Source organism: Cydia pomonella, chromosome 24 (genome assembly GCF_033807575.1).
Source record: "Cydia pomonella isolate Wapato2018A chromosome 24, ilCydPomo1, whole genome shotgun sequence".
Lineage (NCBI taxonomy): Eukaryota > Metazoa > Arthropoda > Insecta > Lepidoptera > Tortricidae > Cydia > Cydia pomonella.
Window position 1 is genome coordinate 4,756,924 of NC_084726.1, and position 24,786 is coordinate 4,781,709.

At 38.0% G+C, this 24,786-nt stretch overlaps 2 protein-coding genes across 9 annotated transcripts in view; one reads left to right on the top strand and one right to left on the bottom strand.

The window, feature by feature from the left end:
* LOC133530998 (damage-control phosphatase ARMT1-like) overlaps nucleotides 1-2,901 on the top strand; it is a 29,625-nt gene extending 26,724 nt beyond the window's left edge. For 3 of the 4 annotated variants that reach the window (XM_061869073.1, XM_061869070.1, XM_061869072.1), the window contains 2 exons: nucleotides 1,474-1,594; nucleotides 2,776-2,901. In XM_061869073.1, coding sequence (XP_061725057.1) covers nucleotides 1,474-1,588 — 115 coding nt within the window. In that variant the 3' untranslated portion in view covers nucleotides 1,589-1,594; nucleotides 2,776-2,901. Of the gene's footprint in view, nucleotides 1-1,473; nucleotides 1,607-2,775 lie in introns of all 4 variants that reach the window. The other variant, XM_061869071.1, reaches the window with a different exon arrangement.
* A 2,606-nt stretch (nucleotides 2,902-5,507) lies between these two features.
* Nucleotides 5,508-24,786, bottom strand: part of LOC133530894 (zinc finger protein 497-like) — a 31,843-nt gene continuing 12,564 nt past the window's right edge. For 3 of the 5 annotated variants that reach the window (XM_061868951.1, XM_061868953.1, XM_061868952.1), the window contains exons 11-24: nucleotides 24,689-24,758; nucleotides 23,733-23,870; nucleotides 23,066-23,141; nucleotides 21,290-21,413; nucleotides 20,743-20,860; nucleotides 18,840-18,977; nucleotides 17,643-17,781; nucleotides 15,543-15,684; nucleotides 12,991-13,131; nucleotides 12,466-12,546; nucleotides 11,490-11,547; nucleotides 10,302-10,406; nucleotides 7,987-8,066; nucleotides 5,508-7,210 (exon numbers count right to left, since the gene is read on the bottom strand). In XM_061868951.1, the coding sequence (XP_061724935.1) occupies nucleotides 7,130-7,210; nucleotides 7,987-8,066; nucleotides 10,302-10,406; nucleotides 11,490-11,547; nucleotides 12,466-12,546; nucleotides 12,991-13,131; nucleotides 15,543-15,684; nucleotides 17,643-17,781; nucleotides 18,840-18,977; nucleotides 20,743-20,860; nucleotides 21,290-21,413; nucleotides 23,066-23,141; nucleotides 23,733-23,870; nucleotides 24,689-24,758 (1,491 nt within the window). In that variant the 3' untranslated portion in view covers nucleotides 5,508-7,129. The remainder of the gene's footprint in view (nucleotides 7,211-7,986; nucleotides 8,067-10,301; nucleotides 10,407-11,489; nucleotides 11,548-12,465; nucleotides 12,547-12,990; nucleotides 13,132-15,542; nucleotides 15,685-17,642; nucleotides 17,782-18,839; nucleotides 18,978-20,742; nucleotides 20,861-21,289; nucleotides 21,414-23,065; nucleotides 23,142-23,732; nucleotides 23,871-24,688; nucleotides 24,759-24,786) is intronic. The other 2 variants (XM_061868955.1, XM_061868954.1) reach the window with 2 other exon arrangements.

A 24,786-nucleotide genomic window follows, 5' to 3' on the forward strand; every position in this document is an offset into this window, starting at 1 on the left:
TCAACTTTTCTCTCTTAGAACAGTCAAAACGATTAGCAACTACGTCAGGTTCATAATAATAATAATAATAAAAAAATCTTTATTGCCACACAACAAAATTTACAATTTCTGTGAAAATAGCTAAAAAATACAAAATAACTTAAACTAATTAACTTAAATTAACACAATAATTACAACTTAAATCTATAATGTGGCAAAGGGTGCCAATCTCAGCATGTGCAGTGCCAGAGGGCTCTGCGCTGATTTTCAGACTGGTCCCGGGAGAGATTGGGGTCGGTCACTACTAACATAATGTAATGTACCTTTCTTAGGTACAGCTCTCAGCTCTATATTGACATCTTTGTGTATTTGTGTGTTCCTGTACTATAGTTTATTAATGTACGTGTAATGTTCATCCTTTTTATTATCAGTCAATTTTGTGCTAACCATGCACGATGTAATATATATATATATATATTATGTGTCTTTTTTGTTTGTTTTGCGACAATTATTGTTATAAATGACTTTTTTTTATAAGGGTACAGACCCAAATTATTTCACTTTCATGTGTGTTACTAAAAATGTACGTCTTATTTCAATAAAGACAGCGTAAGATCGCGCTAGATGGAAATTGAGGATGAGGACAAGGGAGTGAAGGGAGGCGAGTAAATTGTAACAGGTCTAGCAGGAAAAGATTAAAAATCCACGCTATTAGGCGGGTCCACACAGAGCGGGAATACGCACGAGGCAATTTCCTCGCGCACAAAACGGCCAGTATAGACGTGCCTCGGCCGAGCGCGACCTTGGCCGACCGGTGTCGGTTTTTCGGCATGCTGTAAGGCGTCTCAGACGTTTGCCGCGCGCCAGTGTAGATATGTTTGTTTATGGCGCGTGGTTATGTTATTCGTACTAACGTTAAAAGTTGTCAAAACATGACAACGTTGGAAATTGATAATCGTAACGAGTGTCGCAAATTGTCGTGTCCTTCTTTTTGTTTCCTTCTGTTTGAATTGCTTTAAATAGCAAAATAAAAGGAACGCAAGCCACTGCAGTCATTACGTGCGGCGCCATTTTTGAACAGCTGACGGAGTGACGCCATCTTTCCGAGCAAACTGGCTCGCGTGAGGCAAACGTGCTGAGGCAAAAGTTACACGAGCACACGGTCGAGCGTTTGCCGCGCGAGGAAATTTCCTCGCGAAGCTGCTAGATCTGTGTGGACCCGCCTATTAGGCTATAGGAAGCTATAAAATAGTACATTACGATACAAGTGCGAAAAATAGGAAATTCGAAAGGAGTGGCGCTAAATTAAAACACGACCGAAGGGAGTGTTTTAAATCGACACGAGTTGCGAATTACCTATTCGCACATGTATCGTACAACGTTTTACAGTACATATGGCCCTTTAAATGTTCGAAACAGTGACGTAATATGCTAATTTTCGCACTAGTGCGGTAAAGTAGCACCATATGTACTGTAAATAATGTTGTGTAACAGGGTGATCCAGTTCTGCCCGAAGGCGGAGCCGCTGAAGGTAGCCGACCGGCCGTGCAAGTACTACTGCGCCGAGTGCCTCGGCCTCACCTGTCCCGACGAGGAGCCCTTCTGGTGATTCCGGGTGAGCTTTTAGGTTAGGTGATATTAGATTATGTTTGTCACATTCACGAAATACCACCGAGTCTATTTATTTCATAGTTTAAAAAAAATCGGCCAAGTGCGAGTCGGACTCGCACAGGATTCCGTACCATTATCTATAAAAACGGTCACCCATCCAAGTACTGACCCCGCCCGACGTTGTTTAACTTCGGTGATTGGATGAGAACCTCGAGATTGGAAAGAAATATTTATTTTATTCTGTTATTAGTATTTGTTGTTATAGCGGCAACAGAAATACATAATCTGTACAAATTTCAACTGGCTAACTATCACGGTTCATGAGATACAGCCTGGTGACAGACGAACGGACGAACGGACGGACAGCGGAGTCTCAGTAATAAGCCCGTTTGACCCTTTGGGTACGGGACCCAAAAAAACACTAACCCCCTTATTCATAAACGTCTACTAAAGTTACGATGCCACTAATAATCGTTTGTCCCTTTCCATCATACCACACGACAAACGATTATTAGGTCTCATCTACACTTAATTTTAGGTGCTAAGATAGTTTAATCAAGTTAACGTTAGTTGTAAGTTAAAAAAAATTAAAATTGTATACTAACAAAATATGGACCCAAACTGTAGTCTGCAATAAAGGCATTTTATGGCGATATATCTTTGGCCTATACTCGGGTAGATGGCGACACCGTTTGACATTTAACACATACCAGTGAAAAAACATGAGTCAGATAGCCATATAATATGTTCTTGACGTGACATCATTGTCATTCTAAGAGTTTGTCTTGTGTCAAAAGATAGCAGTAAATTTCGTTGACTACAAAATTTACTTTGACAATACGCTTCTATACTATACTTGGCGCAAAGCTAAGTGGCGAGTCAGGTCATAATGCCATCTCTTTCACTCTTGGTTGGTCTTAACAAGGGTAAAGGAGATAGCATTATGATCTCAGTGGCCAGTTAGTTTTGCGGCAAGTATAAAAATATCTTTGTTTTTTACTGTATTTTTATTATTCTACATTTCGAAATAAACGAACGCGACAGCTAATCCGTGTAAAGTTGAACTATCATAGGAATATAAAATAGAACATGATACATCTCTCGGAAACAGAAAAGACATATTAAAACAGACTACATCTTTATAACCCTTTTTCAAATATTAAACGGTTTTTTTCTTTGTTTCAGATATCGCTTCGTACTCTTTTTTATATAAAAATCAGTGCAATTTAGTTTTACTCACAATCGATCAAGTTCATGTTTTGGCAATTTAAATTATATACCATGTTGTAGATAAAATATTTTAATTTAAAATTTGCCGTTTTATTTACACTTCCGTGCCTCCGCAAACAAAAATATGAAAACTACAAACTAGGAAACAAATCAAATTATAGATCGTGTCATTCATGAAGACGCGTGGCTTGACTGGTAATGTCATGTTATTAAAGTTTAGATTTGACAAATCTGCGCGTCATCGTGAATGACACGAACTATACCTTTGTCCGGTGAAAAACCCAGTATTAAATAACAATAAAAAAACTATAATTAACCGTACTAAAGTCTGTTCGGAAAGAGAAGTGTCGTGGAATGTATTGGGCGCCATACATTCCAGGACTCTTCTCTTTCCGCACAGACTCTAGTAATAAAATTAGGTTATGCAATCAGAGTCAGACCAAGATAAGTTGGCAGCGATTTTGATAGCCCAGACGGTGCAAGTGTTATTTTAAACGTCAAACGTCTATGAAATTATGACGTTTACTTAACACTTTCACCGTCTGGGCTATCAAAATCGCTGCCAACTTAGCTTGGTAGTGAGTTTTGGTTGTCTGACGATGTGGTAGTCAAAAATCACAGTATCACATTTTTTTTTATTCCCCACCGTAAATTTAGTATGGTTTATGGCCAACAAATATCCCGACCAAATTACGTTGGTTGTTTTTGGTATGTTGTCAGGAATGTTAAAACGTGTTTTTAATTTTGTCGCATTGCGTATGTTCTCACGGGCGCTGCGCGCATGGACCTAGAATACTAAGGACTTAGTTTCGCTAAAACAGAAATAGGATTCCATCATCCACCAATTTTGTAGTATTTACGCGTGACACACTCACTAGGGATTGCAAACCGGATTGATTTTCAATCCGGCCGGATCCGGCCGGATTTTGGCCCTGATCCGGCCGGATCCGGCCGGACCGGATCCGGATTGGTATAGGAATATTTAAGTTAATTAAATAAAATATTTTTATAGTTTTTTGCGTAATACGTATTCCTAAATCTATAATTAGAATTTAATAAATAACTTCTTAACAATAAAATATAACTTAGGAGTAAAAAGTGTTACAATGTGAATATTACTTTAAAAACAAAATTTGAAGTCGATTATTTATTATATTTAACTATTTGCAAGTGCTCAAATTTTCATTTACAATTATAAATTTGAATAGTTTCTAAAGCCTGATGATGGGATGTGGATTGGGAAATGAAACTTCTTGAAAGGACAAGTTTTCGTAACTGTTCTCTGATTGAATTCTTTGGAACGTTGACATCTATTCTAGTAATAAAAGAAGATATTTTACTTTTAATGCTCTCCAATATTACCTTGTTCTAATTTTTTGTCCAAGAAAGTAGTAAACTGTATGATAAAAAAAATACAGAAAAGTATATTGGTCAAATTGTAGGGAACTAAACACGACACGACGATCTCATGCGAAAAATAATAGAGTGTAGGATTAAAAACCATCGCGGAAAGGGACTTCCTAAGAAAAGTTACATGGATCAAATAAAGAATTGGCTAGACGTAGAGTAGCACGTACCAGGAGATGAAGGAAACTGCATAGGATTGGATGAAATTGTAAAGACAAGAGATAACCTTTTTAACATTAACCTTCTCTTTAGCATAAATTAAAGATGCCTTCCATGGCATCTCCATCCTTTAATTTTTCCTTCTATTACAGTATTTATGTAATCGTCATATCGTGCCACCAATATGAAAGAAGAAGAAATCCTCTCCTGTTCCCAGTCATCGTCATAATAAATTTATTTTTATCTCACTAAATTTACACTTTTTCATTCGTTTTCTGTTCTGTTCAACTTCATACCTCTCATCCGTCACCTTTTCTTCTTCGAAAACGCGCAGCGTGTGCTGTATTTAGGCATTATTTTAATTTTACCGGATCCGGTCCGGATCCGGTGATTTTTACCGGATCCGGTAGGTCCTGAAAAGTGCCGGATCCGGCCGGATTACCGGATCCGCCGGACCGGATTGCAATCCCTAACACTCACATTGACAGTTATCTCTATGGCCTCATCCACCAATCTACCGTCAGTGCATAAATTGTTCGAAGAAAAAAATTAAATACGCCAGCATGCGTGGTCGAATGTTGCAAAAATTATACCGTTCGAAAGAAAAAAAGAGGCAGGATAAATTTTTATACATAAGTTAATCAATTGTCACATTATCTTTCGTAAAATACGATATTAATCCATGAAGTTGTACCTAAAGTGGAGGGCGCTCTCACTTTTTTGCCATACTAAATTAAACCTTATCCCAGAGCTATAAAGGTGTTCGTACCAAACTAGAGAAAATGTACTCAACGCCTAGGTATACATGCGTGACACGCACACATGAAATCATTCCACCATTGCAGTTGCAGTGTCACAGCTGGTCGTCATATGGAGTGTGGATTTAAGATACCTCCACCTTCCATAGGTCGTCAGTTGCGCGGCCTCTGTCAAATTGTTTCTCTATGGCGCGTATTGCACATCCTATCATCTATGGTCAGGATCCTTGTCACAGACAGGTTAAATATGTTGATTTGTGTTCTTCTTTAGTATGACATACACAATAATTAGAAAACAGAACCCAAATACATTCAGATTCTTATTAATGTATTATCCGTGTGTAAAATAAATAAAACATCAACTTGCAATTATCATTTTTATTTACAGATATATCGTACATCTATGTACAAATAAAATTTGCAATGTACAAAACAGTTGGGTAAGATAAAATGGTTTTGATTAACACAATAAAAATGCATACCTAATATATGTGTTTAAAGTAGACTTCAATAGAAATTGCAAATAATGTAAGCAAATATGTCAGATTTTGTTAGCATAGAACATAACATTTTTACAAAGGTCGTTTTCTCTGAAATATTAATAATTAACATATATTTTATAGCCTGACCAGTAATATACAATCATTCTCAAGAGGGCGCTGTTATTCTCATGTACAGGGTGACAGTTCAGTTTAGTATGAATAAATTAGTTCCAGTGAAATCCCACAACATGGCGCGTGATCATGATCATTACTGGTCAGGCTTTATATAAAAACTGATATAATTAAAATATTAAAGTATATAACATAACCTGTTGATAATTTCATGGTTGTTCTTAAAAAGTGCTAGATTACGAATTTATGAAAGTAAAATATTAAGTAAAGTACTATGCACAATTTCTATTGCAGTTCACTTTATTGTTGACATGTGTGCTTCCCCAGCAACTGCAGCAAACATACCAGTCGTGATACACTTTGGAAAGCCACGTTTGAATTAAACAAAAACATACTGGTTGATAAGAATATATAAAGTTGTGTGGTTGCCTGTTCATTTAAGGTAATTCTTAAATACATTCTAGTAAAATTAAAATAAATAAAAAAATGCCGATAGTTTATCGATACGACTTTATCGACATGGCCACAGGGTTCTTGTTAAACATAGGGAGCGTGCATGAACTGTAGGAGGCAGCACAGGAGCCGTCAGATTTTTGGCGCGAGGCGTAAATGTGATGTTTTTTGTTCCGATGTAGCCCACAAGATGGCAGATTCTACTATGCACAAGAAAACACGTGACGTGTAAATGTGCATGTTTATGGTTCCGATTCAGGCCACAAGATGGCAGACCCTCCAACGCGCACGGTCCCTATAAATAAAAATGTTGCTGTGTGTGTGTAGCTACGGTGACAGGTGGCTCAGACTTCATCTTTAGGAATATTATATCTGTGGTCGGATAGCTGCCTTTACCAATAAAAAATATTTCAGACAAATTAATCTCGCTATGCTGTATTTTTTTTATTCATGCGAAAGCTTTTTATTTGAAATATGTTTCAATACTTTGTGCGTATACAGACCAAACTTACTATATGATTTATTAATTACTTACAATGTTACATGATGCTTTTGGTAAATAGCAGCATATAGGTTAATTCGTAAGAACTGGCACGAGATTTGTATTGAATTGTATAAAATTCCCGCCAGCTTTCGCGAATCAATTTGTAAAAAAAAAAAAATACAGTAAAAAAAAAAACCAAGACACATTTTATAAAATCCTCAACTTATTTTTGGTTCAATTCTTATTTCTTCTTACACAGGTCAAAATTCAAAAAATCAAAACCAACGCTTTTCATAAATCATCAATTTTTCTAAGCTGTTGAAAAAGGCGTAGAAGCCATCGGGTTAGGTCGACCCTTAATGTTTTTTTAACGTGTTTGGTGGTGGAATTGCGCAATTTGGACATCGGGGCGCACGTCAGGAAGGTCCCCCCCCTCAGGGGTTGACGGCCACCCAGCCCTGGCGGCCGCCGGGCAGCGCGACCTGCACCACGCGCACGCAGCCGCCCTCCGCCATCTGGACACAATACTAAAGTTATGCTACCGTGAACACAAAACTACTATTCAACTGAAGTTTGCATATAAAGAAAAAACTTGAGTCGTATTAAACCCCATTCGCACGGTGTTAGAATTCGCATGCAACGTTCGACACGTTGCTAACTACAGAGTTGAATAAATTCAGTCGTCGACCAAATGCCGCTATGTAACGAAGGTCGCAGGCGAGTTCTTGATCCGTCTAGATGGGACTTCAATATGACACCATTTTGTACAAGATTACAAAAGTCATATAAGTAGTTCCTACAATAGTACTAACTAAATCCAAAAAAATTTGAATCATTATTAAATCGAGTCGCTTGTTTTGTTACGTTCGAATTTAAAACAAAAAAAAATCACTTTTATTTACTAATAGGTACCATTGATTCAAATTTTACTGCCATTTTTTCTTGTACGCGGACGGTTGGCCGCTAGAGGGTAATGAAGTAACTTTATTTGCACGTGGAAAGAATGAGTGAAAGAAGGTTAACAAAGAGTGTATAAGGGAGAAGTAGAAGAGGGAGCTGGAAGGCGTAGACCTCGGCGGACTTTCTTTGATCAAATCGGGGAAATCCTGAAGAAAGGCCAGGTCAAAAGCACCCTAAACCGACGAGCGTGTATGAGGAGTGTTATGAAAGTGAAGGAAGCGAAAGAGGTATGTCAGGATCGTAGCAAGTGGAAATCCGTGGTCTCTGCCTACCCCTCCGGGAAATAGGCGTATATATATGTATGTATATGTGTATGTATGTATTATTATACCTGCGATTCGTCTCCCAACTGCTCAGCAGTGACGGCCTCGAGGAAATTCGAGTCAGTCTTCAAAGCTCCCTCCAAATTATCTGAAATAATCATAAAGATGTCAAAAAATTCAAATAGAAATATCAATAATGAATATTCAATCTATGCCCTAACGGTACAGTCCAGTTCACAAGTAATAAAAGAAGAGGTTATCAATTCGGTTGTTTTTTTTTTTTTAATGTTTGTTACTCAATAACTCCGTAATTTCTGAACCGATTTTGAAAATTTTATTTTTGTTTGAATTTATATATATACAGATTGGTCCCGTTTTTGTCAAAACTCAGTTCTGATGATGAGATCCATGAGGAATCGAAGGTACTCTTCAAATGTGAAAGGCATACATATAATGATTTTTGTATTTTCTGTAACAAATCAAGCATTTACATTTAAAAAAGTGACATTTGATGAAGTGGAACTGCTGATGATGATCAGAATGGAACTCTTCAACGACGCATAGCACACGTTTGGCGATTTCTCCTCTTCGCTGTGTTTGTTAAGTAAATTAAATTTTCAATACAAATTTTTGTCAAGTTCGAGTTCTGACGATGGGGTCCATGAGGAATCGAGGGAACTCTTCAAATATGAAAGGCATGCATATAGTGATTTTTGTATTTTCTTTAACAAATCAAGCATTTACATTTAAAAAAGTGACATTTGATGAAGTGGAACTGCTGATGATGATCAGAATGGAACTTTTCAACGACGCATAGTACACGTTTAGCGATTTCTCCTCTTCGCTGTGTTTGTGAAGTAAATTAGATTTTCAAGACAAACTTTTGTCAAGTTTGAGTTCTGACGATGGGGTCCATGAGGACTCGAGGGAACTCCTCAAATGTTAAAGGAATATATATAGTGATCTTAGTATTTTCATTATCAAATCAAGTATTTACATTTAAAAAAGTGACATTTGATGAAGTGGAACTGCTGATGATGATCAGAATGGAACTCTTCAACGACGCATAGTACACGTTTGGCGATTTCTCCTCTTCGCTGTGTTTGTTAAGTAAATTAAATTTTCAATACAAATTTTTGTGAAGTTCGAGTTCTGACGATGGGGTCCATGAGGAATCGAGGGAACTCTTCAAATATGAAAGGCATGCATATAGTGATTTTTGTATTTTCTTTAACAAATCAAGCATTTACATTTAAAAAAGTGACATTTGATGAAGTGGAACTGCTGATGATGATCAGAATGGAACTTTTCAACGACGCATAGTACACGTTTAGCGATTTCTCCTCTTCGCTGTGTTTGTGAAGTAAATTAGATTTTCAAGACAAACTTTTGTCAAGTTTGAGTTCTGACGATGGGGTCCATGAGGACTCGAGGGAACTCCTCAAATGTTAAAGGAATATATATAGTGATCTTAGTATTTTCATTATCAAATCAAGTATTTACATTTGTAGAAGTGACATTTGATGAAGTGGAACTGCTGATGATGAACAGAACGGAACTCTTCGATGATGCATAGTTCACGTTTGGCAATTTGTTCTCTTTGCCAAGCAGTTAGGTTTTCAGGGCACATTTTTATATTTCTATCCTATTTAGTTTTTTTAATAATTATCTGGTGCTTTATTTCATGCATGGTGTGAAATAATTTATCTTAAATTTAGTCGAATACCCTATTGCGGGTATCGTACCAGTCAACCATAGGGCAAATCTGAAATGTGTCAAGGTGGGTGCAGTGGCAAAAAAAAAACATGTTAGTTCCTTTTCTACATAATTAGGCGTAGGACGCTGTCTTTTTAATTTCATTGTATGAAATCTTAAATCAACAATAATAGTTCTTTCACCGGTCTCCCTCATTGAAGTCGGTTTTTTTTTTCTTAAAAATTATGTATTTTCTAGACAGGTTAGGTATCGAAGGCACAGACCTATTCGGCATTCAGCCACGATTGGAAATTATGTAAAAATATTTTAAAACTATGGTTCGTATGAATTAGTGACAAAATTAAAAGAAAAAGCTATAACTCCCTAGGGAGTACAGCTTTTTTTCACAATAAATAACTCCCGCGGGAACAATATAGGCCTTTGTCCTTCAGTACACCTGCATGAAATAAGATTTTTTTCGAGCAAGTGTGATGAAAACATCTTTATAGTACATGTCATCCCCGATGACACGCAGATTTGTCAACTCTAACCTTTAATAACGTGACAATACAATACAAGGCACGTTTGTCAATTATTGAGCACTATTCGGCCGGATACCCCTACTACGTTTTCATAATAAATGTGGCTTAAAATGTACACAATGTTTCTAATAAAAACAATTACTTACAAGTAAGAATGTCTTCAGTGTCTGGCACTAGGTTGAGCGAAGTCTTCCCCTCCTCGAGGACGTATTTGTATTTCTTGTCGCCTATGTACACCGCGTCTCGGCTTCCTGAAATTATTATTGTTACTGAGGCACGTTCTAAATGCTGGTGAATAGGGAATATTACGCGAAACTCTGCGTAGGGGGCGCCACTACCACAATCCCTCACAATCTGAGGGTTTAGCGTGAAACAAGAAAATCGAAATTTCGTTATCTAGCCTCTCTATCACTCTTGCATATTCGAGCGATGAAGAGGCAGGTAACTAAATTTCGATTTTCGCGTTTCTCGGTAGGCCCTTTGTAAACAAACCGCCTTGATGCATCAATGTCATATTTTATTATCTGTGAAAACTTGTCAAAAAACAGTTTAAGGCACAGTACGTATAAGTTACTCTATGTTTTACGAAAGGTGTGCTAGTGCTGCACTCTGGCGGCAGAACATTACAGTAATATTTCCTATTGTGCAATGAACCAATAAGTAATAATTATTTTTAAGAAGTTCACGCTCGAAATATTAATAAAATATATTCCATTAGTCCAGGGGTTCCCAAAGTGTGCGCCGCGGCGCCCTGGTGCGCCGTAGAAAGTAAAGAGGGGCGCCGTGAGTTCTATCATTATCCGAAACCACAAATATTCGCGGGTACCTATTTGAGTATTTGAGCGCTCGCATCGGTAAATAATATAGCGTCGTGTCACTCTTTTTCGACCGTGATTTTAAATTTACAAGGGCGCCGTTGCAAAATACTACACTTGTAACTGCGCCGCAGGTTGAAAAAGATTGGGAAACCCTGCATTAGTCGAATCTTAAAATAATATAAACAAAAAAGTTATTGGATAAATTTTCATTTTTGGTACAAGCTTTTTCGCTGACTGTACTTTTCTTTATTTTTCTTTAGCGTTATAAAGAGGGCAAGTGATTTTCAAGTGTCTTTTTATTAAATTAACTTTTGAAAAATAAGTCATAGATAGAAGTAAGTTACGTATAGATTGTTTACCTTCTTTGTAATGCCAAAAAAAAAACGAACTTAATTGTCTACAAATTTAATATAATATTAACCATAAAAATTATGCTCCTCTGTTATATTCAATTTACAAATTAGAGAAGATTTAATATTTACTACTACATATGATTTAAAAAAAACTCATCATTACCACTAGCTTCCGCCGTTCCTTCGCTTTCTAATTCTAGCTCTTCCGTGGACTCGTATACCTGACAATATAAACATAACATTATTTACATTTTACAGACAATACATGTCTATTGCCCGAATTTATTTGTCATTTTACCAGAAAATTGGTACAGTCGTCATCAGATATATCGGCGCCACTAAGGCGCTCACAAATATCTGAACACGCCTCTATTGGCAAGGAAGGAGGAGTGCGTGGTTAAATAATTTTGAGCACTTCAGTCGCTCCGATATATCTGATGGCGACTGTACAAGGGCACTAAGAGCAGGATGATTGCGTGGTACCTTTACTGTGAAACGTCACATTTTTCACCACCAGGATCTATGTGCCCAAGTGTACTTGGATGCAAATAAATATCTCTATGTGTATACATGGTGTTTCACGCGGAGCCCGAAAGATTATCACATTTAAATACTAAAATGTCTTATAAACTTTTCTGGATTTCGTCTAGTTTCAGAGTTATGGCAATCGAAAAAACAACATATTCCCATTGTTGTTTAGTGCTAAACGCCTTTTTGATGGCGATGTTGATACTATGGGGCGTAGTCTAAATATCCACATTAATAGACTATGTAATAAAGTGACATATAATATAACACTGCAAAAACTAGGTTTTACGAAAAAAAAAGTAAAAATTCATTTTATGTGACAGGTTTACTAATAACATTTGATTGCTGTCTTTTTTTCATTAATTAAAAATCAAACAAAAAAAAAGTATTTTTCGGCGAAATTGACCTAAACTCATATAACATTTTTTTTTCTTTTTTTTGGCCTCACAAATGCGTAGTTCAAATCTTTCGGGTTCCTCGTGATACACCGTGTATAAATTGATCAAACAGTTATTTTAAGATTAGCTCAGGAAATTCATAAAGGGTGTCAAAGGTCATGTATGTCTTAACCGTGTACGAAATTTTAAAGGTTCAATATTTAAAAAACTCACGTTGTCTACCGACGCGAGGTCCGCGACCCGCTGTATGGTGACCCGCGGCTGGTTCACCACTATGGACTCCGCCAAGTGACCCTGGAATAACAAAACAATACAATATTAACATAACAAACAAACACGTTGTGACCTGAACTTCGAATTAATCATTTCATGATGCGGCAATCGTTTCATGAAATGATTAGTTGGGCACATCATGTACTATCCAAACCTAGATCCAGATCTAGAGCAGAGCCCAACTGGGGAAGTACCTCCACCTTACAGAAAACCGCAGCCAAATATCACTTGACCCTACTCATAGTGTTGTGTTCCTGCCGGTGAGTAAGGTTGCCAGAGCTCAACGAGGGGGGTGGGGTTAGGGTCGGCAACGCGCATGTAACTCCTCTGGAGTTGCAGGTGTACATAGGCTACGGAGACTGCTTACCATCAGGCAGGCCGTATGCTTGTTTGCCACCGACATAGTATAAAAAAAAAAAAAAAAACCTAACCATATTAAGAAGTGATAAATATTTGGGCACAAACCTGCGAGTTCATATGTGAATAGAGCAGACGTTTCCTCATGTAGCCGGCGCCGCACACCAGGCACTCGTAGGGCTTCTTGTCGCTGTGCACGAAGCGGTGCGTGTTGCGGTTGTCGCGCGAGTTGAACGACTTGCCGCACACCTGCCACATACAGATACACGTTGTCAGCGGAACAACTGTGGCCCTAGTGAAAAAGGGTACAAGTCTCTGGCAGTTTAGGTGTATAAGGGCATAAGTGTTACGTGGAACTTACACCCCTTTACACCTGCGCTGCCAGAGACTTGTACACTTTTTTATTTATTTATTTTAAACTGATAACATATTAAGAGGATACGGGAGCTGAGATTTAAATATTTTAGGTGAATATATCCGACAACGCCAGGTTAGGCGATAAATCCTGCGTAAAAATCTCAAAAAACGATGTTACGTACGCAGCTGTTTCCTCCTCCAAAATTTAACGAAATTTTGAGATCTAAATGGTAATGAAATTATCTGTGTCGGACTGTTTTGCTTTTTAGATTAATTGATATCAGTTTTGTTGAATACCATCCTTCTCTTTGCGGCCTAGTAAATTAGGCCGTTTTTATGAATATTTGAAGTGCACTAGCACCTTAAGAAACCAAAATATAAAAAAAGGCGAGACAGTCCGACACAGACATCAATAACAATAATTAAGGTCCGACCGAGATCTCGGTCTCGGTCTCGGTCTCGGCATTCTCGGCCAAAAATCGGGCCGAGATCTCGGTCTCGGCTCTCGGCCAAAATGGGCCGAGATTCTCGCCGAGACCGAGACTAGGCAGTATGTTATCATTGGTGGATTTTTAATTTACCGCGCACGAGCGCCCGTTTCAAAGCCACCCGTTGGTTGCTTCGCCCGCTTGGTGTGACGTTTTTGTGATTTTGATTGGTTTCGTACCCACATTTTAAGCCAATTACTTATCAAATACGGCGTTGGGATCGGATAGGCTCGGTTGCCAGTAATGACTTGTTCTTTGGTTCTTTTCGTTTTGTGGTCGTTGTAATTGCGGAAGAGTTAATAAATGAGTGTATATTGTTATTGACATGTAACTTAAATTAACTTGATGTGGGTGTAAGATGACACTGGATATTTTGATACTGAATATATTTTTGTTTACGGGAAAAGGTAAAGCAGTAGCTAAGTACAAAACAATACCTGTGGCGGATTACTGTTGTGGAATATTGGACATAATTTCATGCTAACTTTGCGGATGCTTCTATGCAATTTTGACGAAACTCGCGGTGTGGTTTTTCAGACATAAGTTGATTTTCATTTAATATGGCTTAGCTTAGTAGCAGGTCCCTAACTGACCAGTTAAACGACGAGCATTGTCACAATTTAACGGACCATAACGCTGAAAAATTACGTTTTTTGGGTAACAATATATAACTTTTTTAATTCTGATTATTGTTACTGTACCTCTTTTTGTGCACATCCGTAGTAGAAAAACCGGCCAAGTGTCGGGCAACGCATAATGGAGGGTTCCGTACCTTCATACAATACAAAAAGCCAGACAAGCAAAAGAGCGAATGTTCGTGGCACTTCCTTCATTTTAATAAGAAGATATTCAAAATCATTTTCCTGAAAAAGTATTTATTACAGCTTAATTATTTACCTTACTAAGATGCGACTTACATTACATAATACACCTTCATTCCATATATCGTTATAAAATATATCGTTTAGTTTTCGAGTAAAATAGTTGTGACATACGGACAGACACAGACAGACGGCAATGGCGAAACTATAAGGGTTTTTGCCATTTTGGCTACGGAACCCTAAAACTACTATTTATTTAATAGCGCTACGAAGTGGCCATGAAACCTTTTTCTGATAAATCATCGAATTTCGACTATTAAAACATTTTGATTGCAAAAAACGTGTTTTTTTCTTCTATTTTATAAATTCTCGGTCTCGGTCTCGGTCTCGGCCGAGAATACCATTGAATCTCGGTCTCGGTCTCGTTCTCGGCCGAGACAGAAAAAGCGTTCTCGGTCGGACCTTAACAATAATTTATGTTGAAATCATTGCTCTAGCTTCAAAAACATAAAACGATATTGTCAATGTTAGAGTGTGCAGATAAATGTAATGGTCAAATACCCTGAAAAACGTACTTTTTCTCTTTACTACATACCTCGCAGATGCAGAGTTTCTCCCCACTGTGTATTCTGATATGTGTCATTTAATAGAAATGATGACACATGTTGAATTTAATTCTACAAACGAACCTGAACGATTGATACCATTAATAAAAAATTGTCATCTAGCCTATACTCCGGGCATATGCGGCCCGAGGGACCTCTCGCCTCAAATACATAAACTCGGACGCAACGTATTCGTCTTTTCTTGCGCCACCAGAGGGCCTCGCTATATGTATCTTGCCCACACCAAATTTTGGTCTTGCCCCGCCACTGACTCTGGGTACATGAAGCTAGCTTTACATACTTCGCAATTTAGAGGTCCCTCGCCCGTTTGAAATGCCTTAATAAAGTCTATTAACCTGAAAAAAATACTTGTCTATATTATTACATACCTCGCAGACGTAGGGTTTCTCCCCGCTATGTATTCTGGCATGCTTCTTATAATGCTCCGGATACACGAAGGTAGCTTTACATACTTCGCACTTCAGAGGTCGTTCGCCCGTGTGAGACGCCTTGATGTGGTAGTCTAATAACCTGGAAATAAAATTCATAAACGATTATAAATAACTAATGCATGCAATGTAAGAATAAAATTAAATTAAAATTAAGAATCTCATACGCATTTTTTTATAAAGCATATTTAAGAAACCACCGAAAAGGAAACTCGTTCACGTAAAAAAACGCATCGAAGTCGGTCCGTTCGTCTGAGAGCTATGATGTCACAGACAGACATTGGCGACAAACTTATAACACCTCTCTGTTTGTATCGAGGGTTAAAAAATAACCCCCTTATTCGTAAACGTCTACTAAAGTTGACAAGTCGCTAATAATCGCTTGTCCCTTTCCGACGTATTGGTATTATGGAAAGGTACAAACGATTATATATAGCGGCTTGTCAACTTTAGAAGACGTTTATGAATAAGGGGGTAAGACAGGTTATTGTTAGAGACCATATAATTGCTAGCAGATTCCACAAATATTGAAGTTTTTTTAATGAATTTAAATCTCTTTTCTGCACCGTCACTTTGACTTCCATCAATGAATAGCCAGACGCCCATATCAGATAATAAAGATAGTATGGAGCATTTATTTTATGAAGGGTTTTGTTGTTCTAAGTGGTATACATTTGTCAGAAATTATTCGATTATACGACATAGCGAGAAACGCCGTCAACCCCTTTTCCGTGTTTTTGTATTATTAACCGCTATGCGTCATTCAATCAACCCCTCCCCCCTCAAGTTTTTTTCGAACTACCCGGACTTTGTCTTGTTTATCAACTTGTTAAACAATAGCAATCTTAAATTATTTTTTAACAAGCGGAAACGTCTGCGAACGATGCTATTAAGCGGTAGACGTCGCTAGGGTCCCCCAGACCCATATGGTGGGAAAATTTGCTGCCTATGGAAGAGGTCTCGGTGGCTCAGATGGCAGAGGGGTGGAGTATCGATCCAGAGGCCGTGAGTTCAAGTCTCACCCAAAACAGTACTTTTTCCACTTTTAAATTTATTCTAAGATTAATAGCAATCTTGATCGCGATTAAATCCCGTAAAAAAAAAAAAAAAGAGTGTATTTATTTATTTAATCTTTATTGCACAATACAAGAAAGTTTGTCAAGGAAATACTTGCGCAACATGCGCTTGAATGTGAATTTGGTCTGCGCTTGTCTGATAGAGAGTGGGAGAACGTTCCAAAGTCTGATTGTCTGGAAAGTGAAAGAATTGGATATGAAACCCGTTCGGTGTTGGGGGACAATGAGCTTAAAACTACGGGAAGAGCGAAGCCTGACAGATGTGCCTGGACGTGGGGTACCAAATTTAAATTTCGAACGGAGATAATCTGGGGCGCACGGGTCAAACAAGATTGAATAGAGAGTACATAGAATACGAAGGGACCTACGCTCTTGAATAGGGAGCCAATTAAGTTTTCTACGGAAAGATGAGATATGGTCATACTTACGAAGCTATTAAGGAACCGGTCAAATTTATTCACGGAATCTTGAGTGAGATTAGTGTACTCCCATCTTAAAGGCCGGCAACGCACCAACAATCCCTCTGGTGTTGCAGGTGTCCATGGGCGGCGGTAATCGCTGACCATCAAGTTTGTCGTACCGAGGGTCTCTAATTATAACGGCGATAGGTGCCTCCATAAACGCCTACCCTATATATTTAACAGCCTGCCCTCTGACATCAGACAGGAAGCCAATAAAGTTAAGTTTGGTAAAAAGCTGCGTAGTTACCTTGTAAACTGCATAAAATAATTATTAAGCATATAGAAACGAATCTCATTGTAATATAAATATAAGAGAGTAGAGACTGCACGATCCCACAGTCAAACCGTGTAAACTGTTTTGTGGGACTCCGTACCTGTTTGAGATGTATGATTTTATGTTAATAATAAATAAATAAAATAAAAAAATATATAATCAGGTGATCCGTCCGGTCGTTTGTCTCCTGTATATATACTGTGGTGTGAGCTGTAGTACATGTACACACCTGCGCCTCTTGAACCGTTTGGGGCACTGGTCGCACTTGTAGCGCTTGTCGTCGTAGTGCGTGGCGCGCTTGTGCGAGTGCAGGTTGGAGCGCTGCGAGAACGTGGCGCCGCACACGTCGCACGCGAACGGACGCTCGCCTGGAATAGGTATATTGCTTATTTTTACTCTTACCCATGGCAACTTCCCGTTTTTGCGGGTACGGTTTTATGCAGAATCCCGTTAGGTAGTGTACGTGGTAAAGCTAGGTTAGAATTTGACGACCGGTTTGGCCTAGTGGGTAGTGACCCTGCCTACGAAGCTGATGGTCCCGGGTTCAAATCCTGGTAAGGGCATTTATTCGTGTGATGAGCATGGATATTTGTTCCTGAGTTCATGGGTGATTTCTATCTATTTAAGTATTTATAAATATTTATATATTATATATATCGTTGTCTAAGTACCCTCAACACAAGCCTTATTGAGCTTACTGTGGGACTTAGTCACTTTGTGTAATAATGTCCTATAATATTTATTTATTAATTAGAACTCATCGGCGAAACATCAAAAACGAGAAACCATCTATTCTTTTACTTGTTTTGAAGCAGAAGATAAATATTTATTTGTTTTACAAGGGGGCAGAGTTGTTGTTTAACAGCTCATGCTAATACTGATACCCGAGCAAGCGAAAGATTCCAAAATTGAACCACGACCGTGAGTGAGTGGTTCGAGAAGTGGAATCTTGAGCGTTGCGAGGGTTAAACAAACTTTGCCTCCGAGTGAAACACAAAATTTTTCACCACACCAACACGAGGAAACTACTACCTATGAAATACCAAAAAAAAAATTAAATGTAATCAAATACAAATGATCGTAATAAAAAAATTGTCATTCAAAATAATCATTTAAAAGTCAATTCTACTAGCTAACATAAGGAAACAACTTAAAATTTGCATCTGATTACTTTGCCCCACATGTGGATAAAATGCAACTTTCTCATTCGTTTTTGAACAATCAAGGGGGCCTTCACCAGTTGGTGTGGTGAAAAATATAATAAATATCAATCAATATTTTGTTAATACGTGAGCTACGCGCACCAGAGAGTGGATCAGCTACACTCCAATAACGCGAACTAAATATTGCCTACTCCAGAGCACACAGTCGCTGGGGCCGAACTCGGTCAGAGGAATATGATCAATAAACCGGGAGCACATATTACCGGTGTGGATGCGCATGTGGTCCTTGACCTCTGCGCGGCGCGCGAAGCCCTTCCCGCACACGCCGCACACGAAGGGCTTCTGGCCCGAGTGCACCACGCCGTGCATCTCCAGGTTGTGCTGCGTGCCGAACGCTTTACCTGGGGAACGTACACATTAAATGTTTTTATACCAGTGGCCTGTGGGCTAATTTTAAGCAGAAATCCTTTGACTCTCTAAGGGTCCAGTATAACAACGTTTTCAGGGCCCTGTTGAGGCTTCCGCGATACTGTAGTGCTTCTGGCATGTTTGCGGACGCACATGTAGATGATTTTTATGCTATTATGCGAACACCGTATACGCGGGAGCACCAACGGGATCCTGAAAATGATAGCCGAGCGGTTAGATTCCGGTATTTTGGGACGATTTATCGAATTGCATGTTCACAAACGTGCAGTTCGGTAAATCGGCCAAGATAACCAGCAATCTAAAGTTACCTAATTTAATTTCTGTAAATTATTGTGCGGAAGGTAACATAACATAGGTTGTAAGTTGATACTAACAAATATGGACTGTATTAACTGTCTGAGAATAAATAATTTTTATTTTTTATTTTTATTTTATTTTATTAAAACGTCTAGGAACAACTCAATTCACATTTTTTTTTGTCAAAATTTCATTTTTAATACAAGATTTAATCGTTCAGGCTATAGCTCCTATGGCCTTCTCCAATCCTTTACGCCGTAGCGAACGAGACGCTAATGTCTCTCTATCACAAAGAGACATTAGAGTTTCGTGCGCTACGGGGCAAATAGGTATTACATATTTAACGAATTATGCAATTGACATAAAAAGAACCGACCAAGTGCGAGTCGGACTCGCGCACCGAGGGTTCCGTACAAAATGAACGGTTTTCGCAATTTTTCTGTGCTATAAAACGTTGCTTCATACCAAATTTCAAGAATCTGAGTTCACGGGAGTACCCTGTTGCTTTTGATACTTTTTTTGATTCCCTTGCGAGTGTCGAAAATTTGCGGCATAAACGGCTGTATCTTTTGATTGCGTTGGCTTAGAAGTTGGGGGGACAGTATACTTGAGTATTTGATATAAATTCCAGCTTGATTCCTCCACGCGTGCCTCAGAAAAAGGGTCTTGACAGACAGACAGACAGACGAACGAACAAAGTGATCCTATAAGGGTTCCGTTGTTTCCTTTCGAGGTACGGAACCCTAAAAAAGAAAACATTTAGTAGGTAACAATAGTTTTCACGGGGTAATCAAAACTGGAACAGAATAATAAATATTATGAAGTATGTGTTTCATGAAGTTAGCATTTAACTTTATGAACGCATTCCTCACCGGGCTGGTCACGAGTATATCCTGAAATTCCTTTTGATGATTAATATACAACTTTTTAAGCCTAAATTTCAACTTTTGGATACTCTTAGCATCGCGCACAGGTGGGGGGATATAATTCCAACACTTATCAATTGAATGGGTCAAGCTTGTAAGGTGTGACATACATACTAACATTCCAAATTAAAACAAAAATATTACTTTGCTAATCCACGAAAAGATTACGTGCTAGTCAATCAGTGCCAACCCGTTATACGATCTGTTGGTATCAGTAGTCGGGCGTCAGACCGTCAACATCTCCAGCATCTCCTGAGGATGCCTGGTAGAGAGGCGAAACACATGTCGAATTTAATACTTTTGATGGTGGGTTGTTATGTTTATTTGCGTATTTATTTTTCCGCTGGGAGGATGGGCGTTAATTGCAAGTAAGTAGAACAGATTAGCACTAATTGGCTAGCACGTTATCTTTTCGCGGATTAGCAAAGTAATATTTTATGTTTTAATTACTATTGATTTCTGCAATTATTTAAATAAAACTGATTGATGGAGAACAGGTGTATTGTGAACTAACCACAAATGTTGCACTCGAACTCTTTGATCCCCGAGTGCGTCTTGTGATGCTGGTTGAGGTTCTGCAGCGTGAAGAAACATTTCCCGCAGGACTCGCATTTGAACGGTCGCGGTCGGTCCTGCAAACGACATACCACTTTTTCAACGCCAGGAACGCCTAATAAAAGAGTAACTTTATACATTGCTCCGTGGAAGTAAATATTATACACGTGTTACATTTGCTAGATACATTCGAAAATATGCCACCATACCTTTGACCTATGATCTAGTAGATGGCGCCACTTTTTTTTAACACATACCAGTGAAATAATAAGGATCAAAGTCAAATGGCGTTCTAAAAGTTGTAATCGTGTGTCGAAAGATGGCAGTAAATTTACTGTGGCTACAAAATTTACTCATACAATCCACCTCTATTTCAAATTCTCTTTGCTTGAAGGAACTGCCATAGGGACCGACATTCGACGCGAGAGGTATAGTTGTTTTGTAATTCATAAAACAAATTAAATACTTAAACAAGTCAAGCAATAATGATGTAAAAAAAAACTTACCAAATGCGTCTTGAGATGAGACTGGTGTGTGTATTTGGAAGCGAAGCTCTTGTGGCATATACGGCATGTGTATGGTCGCTGCCCGTTGTGCAAGTTCATATGTTCCATTAGTAGGGTTTTCGAACTAAAAAAAAAACAGCAATACATATATAAATAATGTTTTAAAAGCGTTCATGCATGAATTTATAGAACTCTCCAAATAAAGGCTAATCATTAAAATATGTATAGTTCGTTCGCGTTAAGAATGAAGTAAAAAAAAAACAGCAGTACATAGATTAATAATGTTTTAAAAGCGTTCATGGATGAATTTATAGGACTCTCCAAATAAAGGCTAATCATTAAAATATGTATAGTTCGTTCGCATTAAGAAAGAAAGTAAAAAAAAAAACAGCAGTACATGGATTAATAATGTTTTAAAAGCGTTCATGGATGAATTTATAGGACTCTCCAAATAAAAGCTAATCATTAAAATATGTATAGATCGTTCGCGTTAAGAATGAAGTAAAAAAAAAACAGCAGTACATAGATTAATAATGTTTTAAAAGCGTTCATGGATGAATTTATAGGACTCTCCAAATAAAGGCTAATGATTAAAATATGTATAGATCGTTCGCGTTACGAATGCAGTAAAATCATCATGAACTTGACTTTTGAATTAGAAACCAGTTGATTGGTTACGGGCATGGCTAGGCCGGTGGACAATAATGATTTTACTGAATTATAAACGAGAATGAACTACAGTTAATTTGCTAAAAGAATGCATATTTTTGACACAGTTTAACTTGGATTGCCCTGTTTATTTATTTCTTTGGGTCAAATCTTATAACTTAAATGTGAACCTCTTCCTGGTATCAGATTCTGCTTGTGCTGAATTTTGGAGTACTTGATTCCGATGACAATCCAATAATATACTAACATAAAGAACACAATCAAATCGAGGCTAGAGAATAAAACATTAAACTAAACTTGCCACCGGCCATATGAACTTATATTGATTAATGTAAAAAGATGGTAACACAGTGGTAAATGTCTGACATTGGTTCACAATCAAGGACCACTGAGTTTTTTTTTATAGGACATTATTACACAAATTGACTAAGTCCCACAGTAAGCTCAATAAGGCTTGTGTTGAGGGTACTTAGACAACGATATATATACTATATAAATATTTATAAATACTTAAATACATAGAAAACACCCATGACTCAGGAACAAATATCCATGCTCATCACACGAATAAATGCCCTTACCAGGATTTGAACCCGGGACCATCAGCTTCGTAGGCAGGGTCACTACCCACTAGGCCAAACCGGTCGTCAGTTACTGTGATTGCGAATATTTACACTAGTTATTTATTGAACAAAACTATCGGGATTGATAGTCTAATTAGGCCTTTTTCTTCATCACAAAACAAATATATGTAATGACTAAGTATTCTAAAATATACACACGAGAAAATGTCTAAAACGTATGTACAACGAAAAGTAGAAAGGCCCACAGAATTAAAAAAATGTTTACTGTTTAAATGTGCCATTTTCAACTAAAACCGTACTTATTGTTAAATCAACCTCGTTAGGCGGGTCTACACAGAGCGAGCATACGCGCGAGGCAATTTCCTCGCGCACAAAACGGCCGACGCACGTCTACATTGGCCGTTTGGTGCGCGAGGAAATTACCTCGCGCGTATGTTCGCTCTGTGTGGACCCGCCTATCGACAACCGACAATGGGGTACCTTTTGGTTGAAAACGTCACAAATAAAGAAAATACTTAGGTACCTGTATTTCTTATGGCAGACGTCGCACTCATGGAATTTGCTTTTGTCTTGACTCGAATTTTCTGTCGCATGTTGAGCTGCAATAAACATGTATTTATTTATTAACACTTTATCGCACAAATAAAGTACAAATGGCAAACTTAATGCCTACCTAGGATGGCGCCACTTTTTGATGTTTAACAAATTTAACACATATCAGTAAAATAATAAGGATCTAAGTCAAATGGCGTTCTAAAAGTTTCAATCATGTGTCGAAAGATGGCAGTAAATTTACTGTGGCTACTAAGTTTTCTTGGACAATCCACTTCTATTACAAATTCTCTCCGGCAACACTTGCTTTGGCGTGAAGTGTCAATGTATAATTTATGTCTCCGATTCAGGGGGCCTACCGGGAAAATCGAAATTCGCAAATTGCGGGGATCTTTCTCTTTTACTCTCACTAAGACGTAATTAGAGTGACAGAGAAAAATGCCCGCAATTGACGAACTTCGATTTTCGCGGTAGGCCTCCAGGCCACAAGATAGCAGACCCTCCAACACGCACGGCCTCATACCCTTATATACATTCCTAATAAAAAATAATCACCGCGATGTAGAAATCGCCGCTCCCGCTACAGCGCCATCTAGCGTGATATTTGGTAAACCTTTTAACACAATAGTGATACTAACCGACGTGTGCGATGTAGTGGTCCCTCCGCCGCAGCACCTTGTCGCACGTGCGACAGATGTAGACGCGCGCGTCGTGCTGTGTCCTCATGTGTCGCATTATGAAGTCCGCGTCGCCCGCGCAGCGACCGGTCCGGGATCCTGGACGACATTATCAGAGTTTAATCAGTTTCGCCTGCAAGCGGTAGCAGCATACTCCGCTTTATTCTGATTTGAACCCGAATGTTAAGTATATACGGCTCAATTTTAAGTGTTAATGTGCCGTAGGTTAACAGCGGAGTTTTTGAAAAGTCCTACCGCTTTTTTATTTCACAATACGGTTGTCAAATTTTTAATTAGCAATCTTGAGTATTTTCTCTAATGACTTCATCGATTCGAATCCAGAGTTTTTGACCTTCCATAGAAAATAATCACGAACATAAGTCACTTTGAAATTTTGTAACAATTTATGCGCAAAAGCTAAAAATAGGAAAATTGTTTCTAAAAATGCGCAATTTTAGTTTTGAGGTAACTCATCGACCTTTTTTTTGTTAAAACTTCCAACAAATTAAAAATTTAAAAACACGATATCCGCGGTCCCGAGCACGCACAACCAACTCGCTTGCGCTCAGTGAGAGAAGAGCACCAACCTACGGGGCCTTAAGATAGTAACTATATTTATAATATATTTATAATATATATATATATATATATATATATATATATATACCTGCCATTATTACCATAGTGTACACAATACAAATTGTAAAATTCTATGTTCATAATTTTTAATTCAAAATATCACAAAGTTGTCCGTTTCATGAAAATCACATAGGTTAACCAATTCGCTTATTAAAATAATATAATACTTATATCTCATGGGCAAATAACCTGTAATACTACACCCGCTAGTAACTTGACTAAAATTTAAAATGGACTAATGAATACAAACAATAGTACTTGACACAATAATAACTAACCTTTAGCTTTATTCTTCTTGCACAGCAGACATTTAAAAACACCATCTTCTTTCACCACAATCTGCAACTGCTTAACAAAATTATTATAAATAATAACT